Genomic DNA, 25086 nt, shown 5'->3' with positions numbered 1-25086 from the left:
ATGTCAATCTTCAAGTGACCCAGGTGTTGGCATATCAAACAAAGACTGTTAGAGCCGCTATGACATGGTTGAAACCGCAGCCCAATGTGTTCTGAGACTCCCACGCTAGGAAATGTATGCAAAGCGCACCCAAAGTGATCAAAGGAGTGAGGAAAAATTCGTCGAGGTTAAAATGTTTTTCTTCTGAAATCTCCTCTCCAAAAAAATTAACTAAAATAAAGCAGCTACTCTAACTGTGCTCCCTGAGTAAAGGTAAGCACTCTTGAAATAAATGGAATCCTCAATTGCTTGCAGTGTCTACACAAAATCATTATGAACACAACTATTGTATACGAGCAGAAGAACAGAACACAAAGAAGAAAGGTAAAACGTATTATGATCCAAGAGAGAACACGCAAGCTGCGTCTTAAATCACGCTGATGTCACGCTGTCCCCCGTACTGCATGAGAAAACATTCCAGTTAATAGCAAATCACCCCATGGCCAAGGTCTCTGGGCAGAGAGGAACAAAGAAAAATATTCCTGTAAATTTACATTGTTCAGAGGAAAAAGGGGGAGAGGGGCGCCTGGGTGGCTCAGTTGGTTAAGCATCCAACTTCAGCTCAGGTCATGATCTCGTGGTCTGTGAGTTCGAGCCCCACATCGGACTCTGTGCTGACAGCTCAGAACCTGGAGCCTGCTTTGAATTCTGTGTCTTCCTCTCTCTCTGCCCATCCCCTACTCTCACTCTCTCTCTCTCTCTCTCTAAAAAAGAAATAAACATTAAAAAATTAAAGAAAAAAAAGAAAAAGGGGGAGAGAAAGAAGAAGATACAATGGAAACCAGAAAAAACCTCATCACCTTGAGGACTAAGGAGCCTGGAATAATATTTTTATGGTACGGCCTGTCAGAGTCCCTAGATAAGTCAAGCGATTCAAGCGGTACCTCAAACACACAGCAGAATGGCCCAGCCCTTTCCCTGAAGAATGGGAAGGCTCCGAGTGGTCAAAGCCCAGTCTTGTGCATCAGCCTGCCAAGGTTTGTCCTGTTCAGAAGTAGACAATCAAAAAAGAGAATTCTACTGCTGTTGCGGTGGAACATCCCTGGAGCAAAACCCTTCTTATTCTCAGGAAGCAAAACTTACATTTGCGAAGCGCATCCAAGAAACTGGCTTTGAGCAGGTTAAAATTTTCTTTAAGAATATTAATAGTATTTCACTTTCTTAGGGCGCCTGGGCGGCTCAGGCGGTTAAGCGTCCAACTCTTGATTTCAGCTCAGGTCACGATCTCACGGTTCATGAGTTCAAGCCCCCAAGTCGGGCTCCACACTGAGGGTGCAGAGTCTGCTTGGAATTCTCTCTCTCTCCCTCTCTCTATCTGCCCCTCCCCTGCACACACCTGCATGTGCATACTTCTCAAAATAAATAAACTTAAAATAATAATAATAATAACAATAATAATAATATTTCACTTTCTCACACACACGTGAGCACACACACTGGCAACTATTCCGGATAGAGCGATTAGGGGAAATTTTAATTTCCAAAAGTTATATTTTTTGGATTTTCTAAAGTTTCTACACTAACCCTGGAATTCATTTTAAGGAAAGAAAAATAAGTAAAACATGTTAACATGTTGTAAGTCCCTGGGTTTTTTGGATAATTGAAGAGAGTGAGGATGTGGGCACTACATTGACAGCTACAACAAACGACACCAAACCCAAACTCAAAACAGATGGCTGGGGAAATTACCTAAGGTAAAAAGAACACCATCTAGCTTGGACTTAATCACGCTTTCCCTACATTCCAACAGCACTTGGCTTGACCTGTTCACGTGGCGTCCGCGATGTGGCTATTTGTCCACTGATGTGCTGCTCTTGCTTTTTATGTATCCCGTTCCCATTTTATTGTAATTCCCCAGTGGCAGGGACCATGCTCTACCCATCCATGTCATTACTCATTAACACAGCTCTCTTCACTGGGAGTGGTCGCCGCGCAGCCCAACTCGTAACAAGGGTACTTCAAATATAACAACTGTTAGAGCTCACGAGTGGGCCCGAGATGACCCAATTCGCATCAGATTCAAGTCAGAAGGCAACTATGAAAGCCAGGTTTCTCTGTCATTTGGCAAGGACATCGTGAAATCCAAGCATAAGGCATTTAATGATGTATGTAAATTATAATTATTAATAATATAATTTTTTCACTCCCCTGAGGTATTTAAAAACTTATTAAAATAAACATAATGATCACCCTTCTATGACTTGAAAACAGACCTCCACATTTGCAGGAGAAAGGATGAAATGTATTTATTTCAAAGTTAAATTTGAAGCGAAAATCACAAGACAACAGATTGCAAATTTAAAATTAGCTTCTGGTGGGAGGTCTTTGGTTTCAAGCCTGTTTTTTCTCTCCTGGAGGCTGAGCTTGAAGACAGGGGTGGGGGGGGGGTGGGGGGGGGGAGAAGCTAAGATTACACGGAGACAAAGTTCTGAAAGTTTCTGCTCAATCTTTACAAACCCATGAAAAATGTTTTTGCCAAGTCACACGCGAGCACCCCTAACATGAGAGACTAAACAGGAAAGTTTTGCAACAAATAAAAGATGATCTTTGATTTAGAAAGATTATTATTTTGACTGTATTTATTTTGCTTTTTAAAGATTATCCAAACCACAAACAAAATATATCATTGTTTTGAATTTAAGATTTTGTAGCTAGGTTTGTCTTTTTCAAACATAATCCAATATAAAGATGCTGAAGCTCAGGGATAAATTTAAAAGACCCCGAGGGCAATTCACAGGGTGAGAAAAGATTTCATAGGTACCAGGCTTTTTCTTTTCTTTTTCTTTCTTTTTTTTTTTAAGCTTTAATGCTAATGCTTTTGAATTCTTAGATGGGTGTAACCCTAATCCAAAGAAGTGGTTCCAAATTCTTTTTTCCCATGAGCTCCATGCAAGACAGCAATTCCAATTATGCTAAAACATATCTGTCCCTCCCCCCTCCCAACCCCACCTTTGAAGCATTTCCATTAATTCATGCAGACACATACACAGGCTCGAAAATACATATACAGACCTACCTTCCAAGGCAACAGTGGTTCCCAGCCCAACGTGCCCCAAGAGCACTGTGGCATTTAGATACTGAGATTGGAAATGGCCAGGATAAACAGTGACAGGGGCTGGGGCAAGGTATCAGCACCTGTCCCTCGCGAAGGCCGTCATGGTCTCATCTGAGTCTATGAGGAGGTGCCAAAAACCTGGAGAGGACCAAGAAGAGAAAGGAAATGGTCAGCCAGAACACAGAAAGTGGGCCTTTTTTTTTATGGCGCCCATTTTTCTCACTTCTCCAACATCCATCTTGTGTGCAATACCCCACCCCAAATCACACAGTGCAACAGTTGGCCGCAGGTACAAAGTGACAGGCATAATCAGAAAAATAAATAAGTATGAGTGTGTTTATACTGACAGAAAGAAACAGTCCCACGAGCTACGTTATCATTTTGCCCTGTTTCTGTGGACGAAAGTCTCCGATGACAGAAACAGGTTACTTCGGATGATTTCCAGGGCTCTTCTTCCTCTCCACAAGGTCTCAACGGACAGACACACATACAAGGAAACAAGGGAGTCTCAGCTATTACCAAAGCAGGGCTATATTTATAATGAAGGTTGAAGAAAATGTTAAAAGGCAGGAAAACCAAAGACCTAATTAAATACACAGACCTCGTGGCTTCCATGTTTGCAGCTGGCAAACTTCAGAGACCACTCATGAAGAATATGTACAGAAAAGAACTTAGCAAAATACCTAAACTGTTATTTAACACAGAAGAGAAACTGACAAGGATAACTCCACGAACGTGCAGTTTGGATGGTTTTTCGGCAGCTACTGAGTGAGAAAGGAAGAGAGACTGCGGGTTCCCTGGGGTGGCTGCACCTCACCACTGTCCTCCTGGGCACCCATCTGTGGGGCAGCCCGCTGCAGCCACCCATTGCTGGTGTTTTCAGCAAGGCGAGAACACGAGGCACCAAACGCTTAGAGCACGAACGCGGAGAAAACTGCCTATTTTGTGGAAGGCAACCCCACAGGGGCAGCCAATAAATAAATGCACACATCCACAGAGAACGGTAAGTAAAGTTGCGGTTGCTTCCTTATCTTGGAAACCGGGCTATTGAACCTGAAGTTGGTGACTCACGCTTGCAAGAAAGGGAGCACTCAGCCTCGGCAACACCCCATTATTAGCCTACAATACGTGCCCTTTCCATAATATCCCCATCGCCGGCTTGTTCTCACTCTTCCCCTAGGCATCCTCCTGAAGCTGTTCGCTGCAAATTTTCCAATTTTCAAAGCAGTTCCCGAATTGCTTAGGAACTGGCAGAAATTAATAAGCAACAGCCCATTTATATTGAAATGGACTCATTACGGTGCCAGCTGCCAATAATTTGCAAGGCTGGATTCTTGCTGGCAAACGGGGCCTGTGGGCGGCTGCCCTTTCCACCTGCACAACAGAAGCTGATAATGCATTTTCTAAACACTTTTTTAAAAAGTACACATTTTATCTACCAGAACGAAAACTTTATCTATATCCTTGTAATTCCTGAGTAGAAGAAAGACTATGGGGAAGAAGATGAAAGTTACAGAGCATTATTTATAAAACATGCAGGAGGAGTGCCTGGGTGGCTCAATCAGTCGAGCATCTGACTTTAGCTCAGGTCTTGATCTCACAGTTGGTGAGTTCGAGCCCCGCGTCGGGATCTCTGCTGTTAGCGCAAAGCCTGCTTCGGATCCTCTGCCCCCCTCTCTCTCTGCCCTTCTCCCAACGTGCTCACTCTCTCTCTCTTTCAAAAATAAATATTTTAAAAAATAAAATAAAACATGGAGGAAAACAAAATTGAGTTGTATCTGGAATCATTTTTGCCTGATCTTGGTGGGGAAAAAAAATTTTTACCTGAGACCCAGGGTGCAGAATTGACCTATGACGTGGACTAACGAAGAGCCTCACGTTTGTTCTTTTGCAATCAGCAGATATGCTATGGCTGCAATGTGCCAAAAGGCACCCACTTTGCCCACTGTGTGTTAGCTCCACCGCGGCCTTGAGACTGTGCGCCATGGCACCTTGAGAACAATTAGTCCTCTGAGTTTTCTTCAAGAATCGCGAAGAATTCAGTTTCAATGGAAGGCAGCAATGCACCAAGCTCAGCGCTGGGGGGTTTTGAGCCTGAGTCCTTGCCACATGCATCAGGTCAAATCTCGGCTTCACCATTTACTTGCTGGGTGGTTTGGGGTAAACTGTAAATATCACCCCTCTACAAACAGAATGGCTCCCAGACCACTGGGTTATTACGAGCACTGAGTAAGATCACCTACGTGACATGACTAGCTTAGTGCCTACCCCTTGGTCAGTTTGCAGTAAACGTTAGCTATTATTCCACCGTTATTTAACATTTGTAAGCTGTAAAAATACTCGCTATAGAAGGCCACCGTTACAGGGACTTCCTTAAAACATGATGCCTAACTCACTGAAACTGGGCTCACAAGTCACCTTAAATCTGTTGCGAGGCAACAAGGGAATTGATTAATGCCGCCGGAAGATGTGATCTACTCGATCTGTCACAGCGCACGCACCGCACTGACTCAATCTGGCAGCACCAGCGGCCCGTTGACGTTACGCTGATGGGACGTGAACGCAGAATGTACCAGGTTTTTCAGTCTCGTTCTAATTCATCGTCAACTCACATAGTCAGTTTCTGTGTCAGGTGTCAACCAGTTTCCACAGGGAAGTGCATGTGCTGGAAGTGGGAAAAGGAATTACCAGAAGGAATCTCAGGTTTCATCTACCTGCAAAAATAGACAGGGCTGAGGGGTCCCGCTGCTCCCACCTTCCCGTCTGATGGGAGCTAACAATATGATGGGTGTCAGAAATAGTGTGTCCATGACAGTTAATCCGTAGCTTTTCCTAAAAAGTCTGCCAGGCCGGAACTCTTCTTTTTCACCTTCAAAAAACACTCATAAGGGGCAGCCTGTCGTTTTTAAGTCCTTACAAGTTCCAGACACCAAAGTATATAGAGAAAGGGGTACTGTATTTGCCCTCAAAGTATCCAAGCTCGTGTAGAAGGCTCTATTACGTATGTGACCTTGGGCAAGTATCCATCCTGAAACTCAACAGGGAAAATGTGAGATTATCTCCCTTACGTTCTGACCTACAAAGATTGTTAAAAGACAGAAATTAAAGAATCAACACAAAACATTACAGGAACTATAAAATGCTACATAAGTATGTTCACTCTTTTTCTTTTAATCTTTTAAAAAAATTTTTTTACATTTATTTATTTTTGAGAGACAGAGCACAAGCAGGGGAGGGGCAGAGAGAGAAGGAGACACAGAATCCGAAGCAGGCTCCAGGCTCTGAACTGTCAGTGCAGAGCCCGACGTGGGGCTCGAACTCACAAACCGTGAGACCATGACCCGAGCCGAAGTTGGACGCTCAACCGAGCCACCCATGCGCCCCTAAGTGTGTTCACTCTTAGGCTATTCATCATGACTTAGTGCCCAAAACGATTCCATGATTAGTGAATTAATGAGAATCAGGAAGTTTCCCCTCACCTTGAACCTTAAAAATAAGAAGCAGAAGGAGGAGGGTTATAGAGATCTCGGATCAAAATTCTGAACAAGTCAGAATCCTGAATATTTATATGTAGTAAGCACCCCAAAAAATAACTTTTAGTATTCAATTAGTCTAAAAACCAGTACTGGATAGACGGATGGATGAATCTGAGTCACTGAAAAATTTTACATGGTTCAGAAATTAAAGAAAATTCACTGGTCATCTTCTTTACTTATTTTTATACCATTACTTTATTCAACAAAGGACTCAGTAGTGTGTGACTTTCCAAGATACATGATCTAAACCAGAATAGAATAAATTACTACAAGCCAACTCAAATTGGGAAAACATGGCACTTATAAAATTCACAATTCCAAATCAATTGCTCAGAAGAAGGATGAATGTTCTTGGTACTAAAATCAGACAGGAATTCCCACTGAGATCCTCTGAGGCCACTGTGATACGATAAGCAATGCCGTGGACCACATCCCTCAGGGACACATTTCATACGGACGTTTCTTCTTGATAGCCGATTAAAAAAGAAAATCACAACTCAGTGACAGAAGTTCTGAAGAAGCAGGACACTGCTGAAGAGCAGAGAGGCTGCATCCTTCCAGGAAATTTTCCTTAATCACTGTTTGCTCTCTACAGAGTGCTGAGGGGTGGTGAGCTTAAGGTAGGGTTCTCTGGCTCACGCCCAACTATCGCTGTGTCAAGCTATGACAACCATCCCCATCTGGCATGAGGGGAGGGTTCCACGAGGGGGAAGTCTGTTTGCCTTGTGTGAAAACAGACACTCCAGGCCCATCTTCCCCTCCCAGGAGAACCATGTGACCCCTAAGGGCAGAACCAGGATTCTTATCACAGAAGAACGAGCCATGATGGGGGCTCCAAACTCCTAGCGCATGAATGACATACATGGCTTCAGCCTGGCCACATTTTCAAGACAGGTGAAAACAGGCACCCAAATCGGCTGAACAAAATCCCTGGAAGCTCCCATATCCAAACACTGCACTAGTTTCGAGCAATGCTATTTCCTAGTAGATCCAACTGTATCCCGAGGTAACTGAGGAAACATGTTCATAGAATCAGTATTTTTAAGCCAGCTATAAGTCAAGGAATCTCCGCTAAAATAATAACTTTAATTTTAGAACGGTGAATCTTTGGCAATACTTAACCAACAGGTTCAGCTGGGACAGACATTACCATATTTCATAGGAGTAAAGTCAGTGTGTTTCAAAGTGAAGTAACATGTTCTACCCCAACTAAGCGCGATCTACCATTTATGGAATGCTTACTATCTGTCTGGCAGTGAGTCAGTGGCTTTAGGCCAAAATACTCTTCTAAGTTTCCCTCAGTTCTTGGTGTTTATTGTCTTGCAGCTACAGTTGGACACTGGTAACTGCCCATGCATACAACTCCAACATTGCATCACGCACTACGAAGCTCCCTCCCAGCTTCGTCCAAGGGTGTTTGGAAATCGTCAGTCCCAAGGGGCTGTGTTACACAGCTGGCCATCAAATCTCCCCAAATATCCCACAGCCCAGCCCAACAAGGGCTCAAATGGCACCCAGCTTACTGAAATGGACTTAACAGCTTTTTCAGGACAGACCATGAGAACCACGTAATTTCTCAAAAATCTAAGTAGCATCATTCCCACTAGGAAGCCATGAAGCTCCTGAACACTTGAGAATTCCACCCAACATTCCCGGAGTAGTGACCATGTGATATCAGAGCCTGCTCAGCTCAATTTCAAGTTTGAGTCACGTCAAAAAAGCACATCCATGTCATTGCAAGAGGGAACAGAACGTTTGATCTCCAAAGAAAATGGATGTGGACCACAGTTAACTGCTAATGCTGACATCTGTCCTTCAGCATTACACCACGCTGTGCCTTAACTTCACAGGGTGTTCCCAGTACCCGGGAGAGGAGAGGACTCTGTCGAAAGTGCTTCCATACCTCCCGTGAGACCTAACACGGACCTAACACGGGAGACTGTACCGTCTTAAACCGCACACGAGAATAATCCTCTCCAGAACACATCAATGCCTTAGATAGGAAAGATTTCAAATGACGTCTTTTCCAAAATCAAGTCACCCAGGTCTCTTTCCTTGAGCAGACCTGCCTCCCTTTCCCATTCCAGCTGGAGAAGGCCTCCCCAGGCACAGGAAGAAGCCTCGTATCCCAAGCCACTGGGTGACATGGGCGTGGTGGGTTAGAGCAGTTCCTCTTTCACTGTCAAAGGCTACAGTTCCAGAAGGGGAATTTGGTTCTAGTTCTTTCTGGGTTTCCATGCCGCGGTGTGTAGCCTGGAGACAGGGGAGTCTCCACTCTGAAGGACACGGCCTTAGCTGAGAGGAGACTCTCAGGCTAAGAACAGACACCTTCTCCAGGCCCTCCCAAGTGACCCAGCCCTCGAGAAAGGGCAAGCTGCCACTTCCACGCTGATCTCCCACCCCTACAACCTGGCCTCTCCCTTCACCTGTTCTCTCGCCGAGCAGCCAGGAGGGACGTCTCTCAGCCCAAAATATAACTGAGATGTCATCGGGGTCAGAGCAGGATGTGGTCTTCCTGGCGATTTTATTCCATTTGCCACCACACAGACGCAACAGTCCCCTGACCTGGAGCTGCCTTTCCCACGCAGAATGGGAGGGCCACTCTGTGAGTCAGGGAAGAGCTCCCTGGGGGAGGCCGTGCACCCAAGCAGCCGGTGTGGCAACTGTGCCTGCCAGCGACGAGGATCAGGACCGCCTTCAACAGCATAGAAGAGACAGAAAACACCGCCAGCCTCTCTGGAGAGCTTATTGGGCTGGGGCGCACCAAACTCGCACAGTTGGTCTCTCGTGCTTGAGCCTAAAGGGTCCATCAGAAAGAGTCACTCCCCCACCCCAGCTGGTACCCCTTCCTTGGCTCATCTCCTGCTGCTGGTGGTATTTGTCTTGGCAGAAGGCATGTATGAGACGGCAACATTCTCTAAGAGAAAATGGCCAAAGAGATTTTGGTAAACCAGATACTAAGGATGGAAAGGAAGGAAGAGAAGCTAAAAATACGAAGTGAGTGTGAATATTGGATTAACAACATAATTTAGTACCAAAACTCAATGAGCAAGTATGACAGCTGGCAAATGTAGCTGCCCTACATAAAAAGTGACGGTGTAATGGGTCCTGTGCAATACCATTGGTAAGGGGATAGTAGGAACATCAATCCCGATACGTGTTTAGATGGTAACGTAGAATTTTAATCAAAGACTAAGGAAGACATTTTAGTGCAGCAAAGAATCTTCTACTTCGATGTCGAGTAAAATAATTTTTTAACAAATTCTTAAAGGAATTCCTCCCAAGGATTTTCAAAATGGGGGTGATTCTTTTCCTATATAAGTCTTCATCTTCTAAAAAGGAAGAAATTAGGGCTCACTCCTAAAATCGAGTAACAAGACAAGGTTCCACAGACCTAGCATCCCAAGTCACTCCCAGGCTTCTCAGCGCCAAATGCTCCTTTACGCTCTCATTTTAAAGGAAAAACCAAACCAAAACCAAAACAAAACTTTTAAAATGACCTCAATTTTTTATTTGCAATTCACTTCCAACTGTCTTGCAGTTACAAAATTAAGACTATAAGCTCCAGCAGGTAAAACACAGTTCCTTATTCCACTGGTCCTAAGAAACACATTTTTCACTTTGAACATTTCTGAAATTGAATGTCCCTTACAATCTCAATGGTGTAGTGTGGTTTAACTGGCACCATTTTCTTTCTGTCTTAGTGGTACATAAAATAGTGGTGTTTCCTACAATTGAGAGCATCTTTTGAAATAGAGCATATGGGGCACCTGGGTGGCTCAGTTGGTTAAGTGTCTGACTTTGGCTCAGGTCATGATCTCTCAGTTCATGGGTTCGAGCCCCACATTGGGCTCTGTGCTGACAGCTCAGAGCCTGGAGTCTGCTTCGGATTCCGTGTCTCCCTCTCTCTCTGTCCCTCCCCCACTCAAGCGCCTGCTCGCTCGCTCTCGCGCGCGCTCTCTCTCTCTCTCTCTCAAAAATAAATAAACATTAAAAAACTTTTTTGGAAATAGAGCATATAAAAATAGTTTTTAAATAGTTATGCTTATGGCTATCTGAAAACTGCTTGTGAATGGTTTGGAGAAGAGCTTATATAATTTTGCTGACTCCTACCAATAGTTAACCAACACTTATTGAGCACCTATTGTATGTCTGGGATGAGGAAACAGACCATTTCCTTATGATGCCCCAACTCTGAGAATACAAACAATGGTCACTTATCCACTTAGTAACAGGGCTGTAAAGGCTCATCTGGCATTAAGAGTGAATAAGAAGAAGAAACAGGTTAATTCTGCTAAGAGAAGCTGTCATTTGAACCTGGTCCTCACAGGCTAATAGGATTTGGCTCAGCTTGTGAGGATGGGAGGACATAAACAGAGACAGGAGGGGATCTGCAAAAAGAGAAGGGCAGAACTTTCCAGGAAAAGAGCAAAGTCCCTAAAGGATGAAAGCATTAGTCCAATGTTGTAGAGAGGCAGATGCACGGAAAGGATCTGGGGGCACCTGGATGGCTCAGTCGGTTAAACATCCAACTCTTAATATTGGCTCAGGTCATGATCTCACAGCCGTGAGTTCAATCCCTGCATCAGGCTTTGCACTGACAGTGCAGGGCCTGCTTGGGATTCTGTCTCTCCCTCTCTCTGCCCCTCCCCCCCCAAAATAAATAAATAAACTTTAACAAAAAAAGGAGCTGGAGGTGATGAGGCTAAAAAGATGGGCTAGAGCTATGGATGCCACACAAAGGAATCAGACAGGATGCGGGGTAGAATATGTAATGGGACTTTATTAGCAGAGTTACATAATTGAACATGTTCTCCCAGCCCCCTGGGTAGCAGGGGAGAGAAGGTGGAGGCTTGTCTCAAGGAACCAATCAGGCAGTGTTTAGCTGGAGATAAAGTGACCTAAACTGGGCCAATGGAGAGCCCTGAAGTAATAAGAAAGGCAGGTGGAGTCAACAGGACTTAGTAGCCACATACGTTAACTGTGAGAAATGGGAAGGGAAGGAGAAAAAGAAGGAAAAGATGCTTCTGAAGTTTCTAGTTTGATAACTGACAGAGAAGGTGACAACAACACCTTCCACCATGAGGCCAAATAGAGCACCCAATTCAAAAGTGTTATCCTTGAGAGGTGGGGATTCATAGTGATCCTACTAGAGATGCAGTATCCGTTCCACACAAGGCCTCAGCACAGAGGAACACATTAGCATGGCATAGGAAGGAGGGAAGGGAGGGAGAGAGGAAAGAAGGGAGGGAGGGAAGGGAGGGAGGGAGGGAGGGAATGAAGGGAGGGAAAGAGGAAGGAAAGAGAGAGAGAAAGGGAGGGAGGGAAGGAAGGAAGAGAGGGAAGGAGGGAAGGAAGGGAGGAAGGGAGAGGAAGGGAGGGAAGGGAAGGGAAGGAAGGAAGGAAGGAAGGAAGGAAGGAAGGAAGGAAGGAAGGAAGGAAGCCCTGTCAAAAAGCTTGGATCAGGAAAGATTTATGGAGGCACAAATATTGGCCAATTCCATTGTATAATCGAAGAATTTTAAACACACACACACACACACACACACACACACACACACAAAACCTCGGATGACCTGTGAGAGACCAGAAGTTTAAAACACGATCTCAACTACTCCTACTGACTAAGCCAATGGCTATAATAACTGGCTTAAATAGCATCGATAATTTAACACAAAAATAAAAGTATGCTGCCTCAGGTTTGGTGCCACCAAGTTAAAATGTAAATCAGATTTGAGTTCAGCCGCCCAAACTCTCTAAAACTCAGGATACCCACTGTGCCCCTGCCTCACCCTGAGACTGGGCTTATAATTCAAGTAAGACCACCGATTGCAAGGCGGATGCTCCAAAGCCATCCAGGTCATAGTGAAGTGCATCTGGGATGCACAATGCACAAAGTAGTACACCAGACACTCCTTCCAACGCAGCATTTGAGGACAATGACTTCCCCTTCCATCAGTGAGTGAAATGAGAAGTGGACAGCCAACCTCGGGCAGAGTTCTGGTTTTGTCGGAAAAGCCTGGGAGCGTGGCACACGGCGATGGGTTCATGGAGATGGCCGGAAGGACGTGGACTAACTCCACAGCCACAAGCTGAACACAACCTCCCTGAACACCCATTCTCCTTAAATGAAGAGGAGGGTCTGGAAGTTTCTATGCTCCTTATACTTGAAAAGAAGTCCATGTGTCTTCAACCTGCTTAAGTTACAGTGCGGAAGTGGCATAATGAGAACCATCATGAGATTCTCTTTCCAGCAAATACATGAAAATCAAGGCAAAAAGTGCCAGGGAGCTTGGCCCCAGAAACACAAGACGGAATAACCGATTCTTACTTTCAACACTGGTGCAAGATCTTTTGGGACCAACATTCATCCTAACTGAATTAAAAATTGGGAGGGAAATGAAAAGCACATGAGGTGGCTGCAGACTGGGTTTTTAAAAAGTAGAAGGGGAAAAAAAAAAATCACATGACTTTTTTATGACTACTCCCTGTAGTCAGAAGAGGATAATCAGCCTCTCTCACATAAAGACAGTTCCTGGGAAACCATGGGAACGTGTCTGAAACAGTGATACATCAAAGTCCCCGTGCAGAAAAACTGATACAGAACATCGCGAAGCAAATCTGTTTCTTGTATGACGGCAACTAGCTTAGAAAGCTTGACATTCATTGCCAAGTAATATCTATGAGACCACACACAACGCAAGTGAAAAGGACACCAGCCTGCCTTCTAAGAACTAATGAGGATACTCCTGTCCAGGGCACTAGTGTGCAAATGGTTTTTATGGGCATCCTCATTCAATAAAATAGTTCAGAGCACACCCCCCCCCCAAACAGTGTGAGTGTGCGTCATTACTCATCTAATTAACGTACGAATTGCATACATGAGCTGTTGTTCAAATAAATTATGCACATTTTAAATTTCTGTGTATGTTTATAATGTGCATAATTCATGTGAGCCAAACAGAAATACACAAACATGTAAATGCACAAGATAGAAAGAAAATATCAATTCTGAAATTTCCTTCTCGTGCCCTACTGAAATCATCTCGCACATCCATCTGACACGGACGGACGGCTACAGTTACGGTGCAGAGGAAGCTGATCTGGAAACTAAGACAAAATAAGAAAAGAAGCTCACGGGAATGCCTCCTTCCCCGGCCGCATGACCCCAGCAGGAACAAAACCACCCAGGGTACCTACTCCTTCTCCTCCCGCTTCTGTCTTGTTTCACCTAAGACAGGCCTTCCGTTTCTTCCAGGGGCATAACTGACAGGTGGGGTCTACGGGTTGCAAAAGAACTCTCTAGCAGCAGATATAAGGTCATCGTGATTTTAAAGAAAAGAAAAAGAAAAAAAAAGAAACCATCCCCAAATCTGTTGCTAATTTTTGTTTTCTAAGCCTATGTGACAAATTCCTCAGTTTCCCCATCTGTACACTCTAAATTTTACCTATATCTCAGCCTTCTTATGAAGCAACATCACAGCACTGTCAAAATCTCCCAGAATCTTCAGGAACCTATCACCAGGTTTGGAAACGTGCTGAAAACTTTAGGCTGCTCTGAAGTTCCTCTGCTGATAGGCCTAGGTCTCACGAGGGGCCGTTAAATTGTACTTTTTGCCATCAAGATATCAGTCCTTTTACCAATACTCAATAAAACAATGCCATATGTAGCAAAAGAAAACGCTATAGGAAGAGGGACTCATTTTTGCAACTTCCTCCTCTCCACCCACCACAAGACAATGACTGGCCAAGAGGCAATAAGCAAAAACAAGTTTCCAACGACGGTTGCATTTTTTGGTGTGCGGAATCCAAAACGCAGCCAGGCTAAGTAGCCAAGAAATATCAGTCAAGTGGTCTGGAAGAAAAAAGGCCAACAACAACAACAACACACAAAGAAAAATCATTTTTGAAATATTTTTGAACAAAACTTTGGTCCTCCTAGGTGGGAAGAAAAGGTTTTGTCTTCTGGAAGAAATCCTCATTCTGTCTGGCCAGCTCCCCATCCAGACAACCACTGGCAACTGAAGGAGCTCTCACTGAAGAGTTCCAATGGCCATGGCCTCCCAGCAGCATCTGTCCCCTCCCGCAACAGCACAGGATTCCTTCCTTTGGATTCCACGCACTTCACCAATTTGTCCCTGACCCTGACCTGCCCACAGACTCCTACCAAACTCTCCAGACGGAAAACTTTTCTACTTAACAGACTCCCTTCCTTCCACCCTCTCAACTATCTGAATCTCAGTCTTCAGCACAAATCTCTCTTTGGAACCCCCTTCTGGACACCTCCATGGGGCTAACCAGTGATAGTTCAAATTTGACGCACTATTTAGGGTCAACACCTCCCACACGTACGATTCCTCCCAGGAGGCAGCAAGATTTGTCAATGTAACACAGACTTTGGGATCAGTCAGATCTAATCTTCACCTGCCATCGAATGTCTTTGTGACCTTGAGCCGGTCCCCTAACATTCCTATAGATCACTTTCTCCATCTACCCAATGGGAAATTTGCCTTGAGGGTTTGTACTGAGAACTAAGTGAGGCAATGTATGTGCAAACAGTCTTCCTTAGTACTGCATTGGGGTTTCCATGAACGTTAGTTTCTTCCTTTCCATCTTCTCCCTCTTCCCCTCTTCTTCCTCCAAGGTCCCTGAAGTATTCTCTATACCCTGCCCCTTTGTATTTGATCCTTCAGTTCAGGTCTCATTGCCTTGAATCCCCATCACTAACATCCCTCTCTGCTGCCCACTCAGTGCACTCATCAGCGCAAAACCAAACCAATGCATATATTCAATGTGCATTTAATATCCTTACAGAATGTAGCCACTGGAATCCCTGCTCTGCTACCTGACATACAAACACCCTGGCATAGCCAGCAGAGAGAAGAGCCATAGGGATAAAGGGGCATCTTTCTGAAGAGTCACTTTTACTCAAAGATTTACTCAGGAGGTGGGGGCGCCTGGGTGGCTCGGTCGGTTAAGCATCCGACTTCGGCTCAGGTCATGATCTCACAATTCGTGGGTTCCAGACCCACGTCGGGCCCTGTGCTGACAGCTCAGAGCCTGGAGCCTGCTTCAGGTTCTGTGTCTCCCTCGCTCTCTGCCCCTCCCCCACTCACACTCTGCGTGTGTGTGTGTGTGTGTGTGTGTGTGTGTGTGTCTCAAAAACAAATAAACGTTAAAAAACATTTTTTTTAATAAAAAGAAAATATTTACTAGGAGGTTAGTGAGAGCAGAGAAGTTGGGGCCAATTGACAATGGAATAAACTTTTAAATGTGTATGATTTTTTAAGGTGAAATACCCATCTTTTTCCCAAAATAAAATGGCACATGGAGTGGTTGCAAGTTAACTCTCTTTTTATGGCGGTGTGTTTTATTGGAAAATTGTGCAAAGCTCTGGGCTTCGAAGATTTGCTTTACCACTTTCCTCCTCTGAATCCCCATAGTTATCAGTTAGCAGAACACTTGTCTTAATCCCTCTCTTCTAGGAGGATCACAAGGTCCTTGAGAGAAGGGATTACAGCTTATCACTTTTTGACATGGTGTTCCATGACACATGTCCTCTGTGTGAGGCAGGGTTCTCCAGAGGAAGAGCACCAACAAGATGTGGATGGAGATCGGTGGATGGAGAGACAGATATTTTAAGGAATTGGTTCGTGCAACTGTAGGGGCTCATAAGATCACAATCTGAGGGGCAGATCGGCAGGCAAGAGACCCAAGAAAGACATGATACTGTTGTCTTGAATCCAAAAGCATCTGGAGGTAGAATCCCTTCCTTCCAGAAGGCTTGAGTCTTTACTCTTACAGGCCTTCAAGTGATTAGATGAAGCCCATCCACATCATGGAGGATAATCCACTTTATTCAATGCCTACTGACTTAAACGCCAACCATATTGAAAAATTACCTCACTGTCACATCTAAACTGGTTTAACTGTTTAACCAAACAACTGGGCACCATAATCTAGCCAAGTTCACATATAAAATTAACCACCACATGCCCTAACAGACTTTTTCTCCAGCACCTAGTAATGGCACAACGTGTGGCCAAAGGAACAAAAGAATTAAACCAAAAGAATAAAAATAATTTCCCCCACAAATGTTTATTGTAGAATAGGCAGCAGGCACTCTTGACTGATCCACCAGATTTGAGCTCTGAAAAAAGGGCTACTTGGGCTGTTCCTGGTAGCCCCAAGCTGCAGGGCATGAAAGGATCACTGAGGACAGTGGTCTCACTTTCACGATGTCATCTTTGCCATATATTTAGAAGAACGTATATTTTTTAAAGATTTTAATCTTTTTATATTTATTTTTGAAAGAGAGAGAGATAAGTGCGAGCAGGGGAGGGGCAGAGAGAGAAAGGGAGGCACAGAATCTGAAGCAGGCTCCAGGCTCTGAGTTGTCAGCACAGAGCCTGACGTGGCCTCGAACCCATGAACCGTGAGATCATGACTTGAGCCAAGGTCGGACGCTTAACCAACTGAGCCACCCAGGTGCCCCTAAAAGATTTGATTTTGGAGTAATCTCTATACCCAACGTGGGACTAGAACTTGCAACCCCAAGATCAAGAGTCTCATGCTCTACCAACTGGGCCAGCCAGAGGCCCCTGTCATGTATTTCTAGATAACTGCATCCTTCTGAGTTTATGTCTCCTGGTAGCCCACGTCATCAACAGTTATGGCGCTCTTTTGCTTCAATATGGAAAATGGTATCAAAATATTATTTGCAAATTGGAAAACACAAATATACCAATCCCCACCCTTAAATCCTCCCCCCACCCCCCACCACGTATACACAAATTATGGAGGTCCTGGGTACATAAGCTTCCCTGTGGTGACATTTCTGCTGTCGCCCTGGATCTGAAATTACCACCCTCTTCCACCCCTGAGCCAAGACTTCATGCACAAAGCAGGGGAGGGGCGGGGGATGTCCCCAGCACGTCCCCAATTCTAATGCAGCTGGGCTTGAAGTTGGACTTGAAAGCCCAGTGATGGGGAGGAGGGTCAGAATGATTGTTCAACACCCTCCTACGCCCTGCTCATGACTAATGCATCACACTGGCAGAGCAATTCCTCTCAGCTGGACCGGACAAGTCCACATTTAAACCAAACCAACCCTCGGAAAGCTCAGGCGTCACCACAGCTCTTCAGAGCCCCCTAAGTGTGCCCCTTTCTGAAAATACTCACCTTGAGAGAAAACAAGCGGAGAGATTTGGCTTGGGAGTCCTAATTCTGCTTTTCCGTAGGGCAGGAAGCTCTAATTTTCAAGGACCAACCCGAAGAACACACACAACCAGTAGGCAATGCATATTCCTCTTTGAGCTCCAGGATAACTGGACAACTTGGGGCAAATCACTCAATTTCTTCATGGCTTCAGATTCTTCCGCATTAAAATTTAGCAACATGGGGCTCATGGTTGGCTCAGTCAGAGAAGTGGGCGACTCTTGATCTCAGGGTCCTAAGTGCAAGCTCCGCAATGGGTAAGGGGATTACTTAAATAAATAAAACTTAAAAAAAAATTCGCCACCTAGTAAGCCCTTCCAAAATGTGGGCTTTGCAGAAGAGGGAGCTGCTGGGGTTGGGGGGATATACTGGGAGGGAAAAGGTATTGTGCCCATAATCAATGTAAGGATTTGCTTTTCCACTAGCGATTTTCCATTCAAAATAGCATCCATGAGAAGGAGGGGATTAATCAAGTGTATTCATTAAATAGAGCACAATGATCAAAATAATATCAGCCTTCTGGTTCCGCCAATGTCTCACTCGAACAGGCACAGGGAAGTGGGGACTGTGTGCGGCCTCGACGAATGTTGGCACCAGGGTGCCAGCTCTAGAGCCACCTGTTTTGTTCTGTTTCTCTCACTCCGTCCCCACACTCACAGGAACAGGCTGCCATCTGTGCTGTACCAGCTCGGCTCCGTTTTCCATAAAGGTAAATAAGATCATGACGTTTTCGTCTAAACATTAAAAATAAAAAAATTCCTCCAAGTATTCCTTTCAGAGCTCAATCTCATTTCAACTCAACTTAATGCCATTTCAATTGGTCCTGAGCACCTGCTCTTCCATGCCTGGTTCAAGACTTTACAGGGATGTTACGATGGGGAAGGCTTCAGGCTCCTTCAACAGCCTTATGGATCTTGGGGACGGGGAGGTGGGGGGCGGGGGGATGAAACAGAAACCAAACAGTGCAGTCTTAGACCCCAAAACTAGGTGCCTACAATGAGCTCAGAGTACATGAAAAATGAAGGTGTGACTTAACAAAATTCTTTGCCAAGAGGATGTTCATGACGCTAATGTCCTTTACAAAGAAATACATGCTCTTCACAGGGCAATGTAAAAAATACATACAGATTATGGTAATACACACAATAGGACAAGATGGCAGTTTAATGCGACTGTGATTTTTTTGAAGTTGAATGTTATGGTTACTGAGGGAAAAAAAAGATGATGATGATTTTGGTCTCTTATTTTTTTTCCCTCTTTTTAATGTTTACTTATCTTGAAAGAGAGAGAGACAGCTCCCACACTGTCAGCACATGGGGCTCAATTCCATGAACCACCATGAGATCATGACCTGAGCTGAAATCAAATGCTTAACTGACTCAACCACCCAGGTCCCCCTTTGATGGTATCTTATTTAATCCATAATCAAAGTACTGCTCAAATCCTTAGAAAAGGAAACATTTCTAATTGTGAGGGTTAATAATGGACATTTGGGAATAATTTTCCTATAAAATCATGGAATAGAGGAGAATATTCATTCTTTTTAAAAACACACATTTTCAAAGCCTTATTTGAATAAATAAGAACAGGTCATCTCATATTTTAGGTTATTTAATTTTGAAATGGATACTTTTCATCCTAAAAGTTAAAGAAGATTTCCCCTGGGGCGCCTGGGTGGCGCAGTCGGTTAAGCGTCCGACTTCAGCCAGGTCACGATCTCGCGGTCCGTGAGTTCGAGCCCCGCGTCGGGCTCTGGGCTGATGGCTCAGAGCCTGGAGCCTGTTTCCGATTCTGTGTCTCCCTCTCTCTCTGCCCCTCCCCCGCTCATGCTCTGTCTCTCTCTGTCCCAAAAATAAATAAACGTTGAAAAAAAAAAAAATTAAAGAAGATTTCCCCTGAAAGAAACCCAATACCAACAGCTGCCATTTTGAGACAAGAAAAAATGATGAAATATGAAATTTTTTAAATCCTGCTAATCATCTACATGACCAAGAGACAATATTTAGGTGTTGAAATTCACATCTCTTCCATTCCAAATACTGGCTTAAGAAGAAACAAAACACGGAGCTCCTAACTGGCTGGCTCAGTCAGAAGAGCATGCAACTTTTTTTTTTTTTAAGTTTGTTTATTTATTTTGAGAGAGAGAGGTGGGGAGAGGGAAGGGGGAGGGGCAGAGAGAGAAGGAGAGAGTGAATCCCAAGAAGACTGGCTACTGTCAGCACGGAGCCAGACATAGGGCTCAATTTCACAAATCTTGAGATCATGACCTGAGGTGAAATAGACACTTAATCGACTGAACCATCCAGGTGCCCCAAGCATGCAACTCTTGATCTCAGGGTCACGAATTCAAGCCCCATGTTGGGTGTAGAGATTACTTAAATAAAAAAGAAGAAGAAACAAAACATGTCCATTGTCAGGGGAAATCCCCAGGTCACTTGAGTTCTAATTTGCATATAGACCAGATTTTTTTTTTTATGTTTATTAATGTATTTTTGAGAGACAGAGAGAGAGTGTGTATGTGAGTGGGGTAGGGGGGCAGAGAGAGAGGGAGAGAGAGAATCTCAAGCAACTGACATCGCAGAGCCCAACATGGGGCTCGATCCCACGAACCATGAGATCATGACCTGAACCAAAACCACAAGTCAGATGTTTAACCAACTGAGCCACCCAGGCACCCCAGGATGGACTAGATTCTTGATCAGCTCTTCTTATAGGCACATCCATATTATGCCCTCTCCTCAAATCACGGGTAATTCCTATTCAGGGACATTCCAGAGGAACACCCCAGAAATACACGTACTCTTCTTTTGTCGTGCAATGTGTTAGGAGAATGGGGCCAGGAGTGAGTGAACTGAGAAAACAAATCAAATCAAATCAAAATCTTACATCATAACAAATGAGAGGATATACTTGAAGATATAATGCTAAGTGAAATAAGCCAGACAGAAAAGGACAAACATTGTACGATTCCACTTACACGAGGTCCCCTGAGTATCACTGAGACAGAAAGTAGAATGGTGGTAGCCAGGGGCTAGGAGAGTGAGGGTTAGTGTTTAATGGGCCCAGAGTTCAGTTTGGGATGATGAAAATGGCTTAGATGGATGGTGGTGATGGCTGCACGACACTGTGAACGTACTCAATGCCAGTGAACTGTACACATAAAAATGGTCAAGGGGCGCCTGGGTGGCTCAGTCGGTTGAGCGTCCGACTTCGGCTCAGGTCACGATCTCGTGGTTCGTGAGTTCGAGCCCCACGTCAGGCTCTGGGCTGATGGCTCAGAGCCTGGAGCCTGCTTCCGATTCTGTGTCTCCCTCTCTCTCTGCCCCTCCCCCATTCATGCTCTGTCTCTCTCTGTCCCAAAAATAAATAAACATTAAAAAAAAAAAGAAACAATTATTATTAAAAAAAAAAATGGTCAAAATGGTCAATCGTATGTATGTTATAGCACAGTAAATAAATTAGAGGGTATATTAAAAACTCCTATCTCCAGGCCACTTCAAAATTTGAAAAGCATCTCCATACACACTACATCATCTAATGATCACAGCAACCTGAAAGGGGAATATGTGTTTATTTCGGAGCCATTTGTAAGTGACAGGTCTACTGCCTAGACGATGGAACAAGTAGCTCGCCCATGATCCGCACTCAGGTCTATATTCTCCAACATGCGTTGTGCTCATTTCTCAACTCTACACCGTCTTCCAATGTTTGTACACATTCTGTAGAAACCCAGGAAACGTTCGTAGGTGCCCCAAGAAGAACGCATTCCATGGTCAAAGTTGGGAACTCTAGCTCTCGTGGTGAAGAAATTGATTTCACTTTATTTAACCAAGTGTTTCTGGGACTTTCTGAATCAGGAAACCTTTTTTTGTGGAGTAGCTATCAATGGCCTGTGGGCAATAACCTTTGTACCCTATTACTGTGGGGAACCATCTAACAAAAATGTGCTCATTACTAGAAATTCTGTCTTCTTGCAGAATAAAGAGCCAAGTCATCAAGGTATTTACTTAATTGGCAGTTCCAAGCATCAATGTCATCACCAGCACTACCCTCAGCTGGTAGCCTTCCTTCTCAATTTTCTATGTTCCTTCATCCAGACCTCTCCATCATCCATAAAACAGACCCTGAGAAAGATAAGAATGACTAACCTGGCATCATCCTTGGCCTAGACTTCTTACTCATGGGCATGGGTCAAGTGAGATCCATTCCAGGGTTTGCGCGTGTGTGTGCTGGGGGCGGGGTTACGCACACATGTCTACATGTGTATGGAATAACTGGCATATGTGCTTTTAAATAAATTAAAAGAAGGATAATGGTATATGTGTCCCCACCCCGAATCCTATTTAATAAGGCCTGGTATAAATGAGTCAGAGAAAGAAACAAATACATCACTCTGCATGAAATACCTATATTGGAGAAGGGAGGTACAGGTGACCAGGAATACAAGTTTTACAGGTGATTTTGTGCAGCAGCAATACCCAGATTTGGAGTTCACAGTTTCTCCCTGATAATTAAAACAAAAACATCAACAACCTGCAGTCAAAATTTCTAATGATGGGTTTGTGTTGTTTTCACCACCGTGCATCCAAAGACCTTTAAGATGCAGCAATGAATGATTCAAAAATCATTTGTAATATGTTATGTCTATTTACTTCTCGAGAAGGCTCCACCATCTCCCTCTGGGATTCAATCAAATATAAATCTGCCCCATGCCTCTCAGAATGAAGGAAACACAGCCCCGGTTTTCAAGGAGTAAGCCTAGCAATGTATCCACGCCACCACCCTCCCCCCACTCCCCCCACCCCCAGCTTCCATGACATTTCTCAGAATGCAACTAACTGCTGACATTGGCCCAGGCTTCAGTGCCACAAACACTAAGCCTGTCGACTGTTATTTCTTGTTGGGGCTTGCGCTGTTTGTTTGTTACGTATGTTCAATTTATAAAGGGAGCCTGTCAGCTTCTTTTGTTTGAACTTGACACAATGGGAAAAGCCCTTAAGGGTTAATTATTCATCTCAAAATGAAATCTGAAACAGATAATGAACAGGTCTTGAGCAACTGTGAATGAAAGACACCCAACAGCATCAGTCAGAGGAAGGACTGTTCCCAGACCAGAGCCCTCTCAAGCTCCACTGCATTTCATTAGCTCTTAAGTGACTAGGAGAGATTAGTGCTCAGAGAACAGACTTTAGAGCCAGACAAACTTGGGTGGGAATTTTCCTTCTGCTACTGAACACCTAAATGGGTGTGAAGAGTTATTTCACACCACCAAGACTCAGTCTCCTCATTGGTAAGATGGAAATACTAACAGTGAATGGAACAATCCATGGGAAACCACACAACCAGCTGTCTGAGCCACGGAAGTGATCAACAGATGGTAAATGTGGGTTCTTTCATTATCTCGAGATATTGATTAGTAATCAGAATCTCGAGGCTCCTGTGCCATAATTAGAATTTTTCAAAAAAAATAAGCAAGTTTGAAAAAATAACCTGTGAAATTAGTGCCTGAATTTCTGAAATCTCCTTCCTCACGGATTGCAATGGAAATACACGAAGCCTTCACATGGAATGGTCATGAGGGTCATCCAGTATCCAGTCTTCAGTGATATAAATCATAAGGATAGGAAATGACAGCTCAAAAGACCATAACCTTGTAAAATAATACACCAATTCTTCAGTTCTTTTATGTTACCGCAAACTTTTTGAAAAGGTGACTGTTACCCAAAATTAAAGACAGAAACTTCATCTTCTAAACATAACCTCTGTTGATTAAAGTTAACTAGAGACAACAATTTAAGTATCTTGGAAAGAATATCGCCAATGGCAGTACACTACTCATTATCCCAGAACATGTGAGGAATGCACAAAGCAAATCAGACTTACTAAACATAAATACACTAAAGATACACCAAAATATTAATTCTGTAATATTTAGATTTAAAAGATCATAGTTTTAAGGGATCAAAACAGAGATTCCTGGTATCTCAGGAAGCAGGAGCCTATAAAATAAAATGTGTTTGCGGACAAAGGGACTCAGAGAATCCAGCATCAAAATATGACTCAGAGGAGACAACTCCTAGGTATGTATGGAAGTGATAACAAGGACGGATCTGAATTGTGAATTTTAGAGCAGAGTTCATCTGGAGAGTGAGATTATATCCTATGATCACTTTTTGTTAAACAAGAATAAGGAACAGCTATTACGTACGAGATACTACATGCCCGGTGCTCAGGACTGGGAAGAGGGTGGGGTAGGCCATCAAGTCTATGACACAGGTATGACTGTCCTCACCAGTCAGCCAGGAAGAACCCAGACCATGAGCCCAAGGCTAGAAACCAGTGACCTATTTCTTTAAGGCCTAGTTTATAAGAGCTAGATTAATACAGTGGAATTTAAAACTGTACAAAAAAATAAATAAATGAACAAACAAACAAAAAACTGGGCTCAATTTCTTATCATTCTCCAGACCCTCTTCTTAAGCAACCCCTAACTATGGAATACAGACAAAGGCATTAAATGAGGACACCCTTGGGATTTAGGAGCATAAGAAAAGGAACTCTGATAGGAATTATGCTCTAGGCAAAATCATCAAAGTATACAAGACAAATGTAGGTGACCTGACCCTGCTATCCAAGTGGGATATTAGGCTCTGAGAATAGAAATATCATTATTCAACAGGCAATTGAGATCTCAGATATCTTGTGAAACTGTCCTGCAATGCTATCCATAGTCAATGCTAAGTCACTTCCGGATTTAGATCTGGATTACAGAACAACACTGCCTTCACAGGTGTTAGCGTCAAAATGACTCTTAATTGTTAAAACCTCAACAAAAAAAGACCTTTAAAAAACATAGCAAATGTGATTAAGATAAAGCAGAAAGTAAATGATATAGTGAATACATATGAAATTCTACCCCACTCCTGCTCACCAAAAGCAATGAAATGTAAGACATTTGTTTGGTGGGTCTCTTAAAAGGAATGGTCTCCATTTGGCTGTGAAAGCTACAGATATATTGGTATACTCTATTTAATCCTAGAGCAAAGAAAAAGCCCTTTGTTTCGATTTCCTCAGAAATTCCAGACTGACCTATGAGTTCCCTATCTAAACCAGTACTAGAGGTATGATAAATGGTAAACAGCACTCATGGAAGGGAAGGAAGGCAAGAGGAGGAAAGAGGGGAGGGGAGGGGAGGGGAGGGGAGGGGAGGGAAGGGAAGAGCAAAACAGAAAACGCAAA

The 25086-nt window shown here is 43.8% G+C and overlaps 1 protein-coding gene across 6 annotated transcripts in view; it reads right to left on the bottom strand.

Annotated features, from left to right (window-relative positions):
• The window catches only part of TIAM1 (TIAM Rac1 associated GEF 1), a 395754-nt gene that overhangs the window by 144035 nt on the left and 226633 nt on the right, over positions 1 to 25086 (bottom strand). For all 6 annotated transcript variants that reach the window (XM_040484060.1, XM_040484063.1, XM_040484059.1 and 3 more), the window contains one exon: positions 3056 to 3232. Coding sequence is in view for 1 of the 6 variants with exons in the window: in XM_040484064.1 (XP_040339998.1) it covers positions 3056 to 3109 (54 nt within the window). In the remaining 5 variants the exon portion in view is untranslated. The remainder of the gene's footprint in view (positions 1 to 3055; positions 3233 to 25086) is intronic.

The sequence above is a fragment of the Herpailurus yagouaroundi genome, unplaced genomic scaffold, assembly GCF_014898765.1.
Source record: "Herpailurus yagouaroundi ecotype Mexico unplaced genomic scaffold, PumYag 162, whole genome shotgun sequence".
Taxonomy (NCBI): Eukaryota; Metazoa; Chordata; class Mammalia; order Carnivora; family Felidae; genus Herpailurus; species Herpailurus yagouaroundi.
Note: the sequence above shows the minus strand (reverse complement) of the source record. Positions and strands in the feature narration are given on the sequence as shown.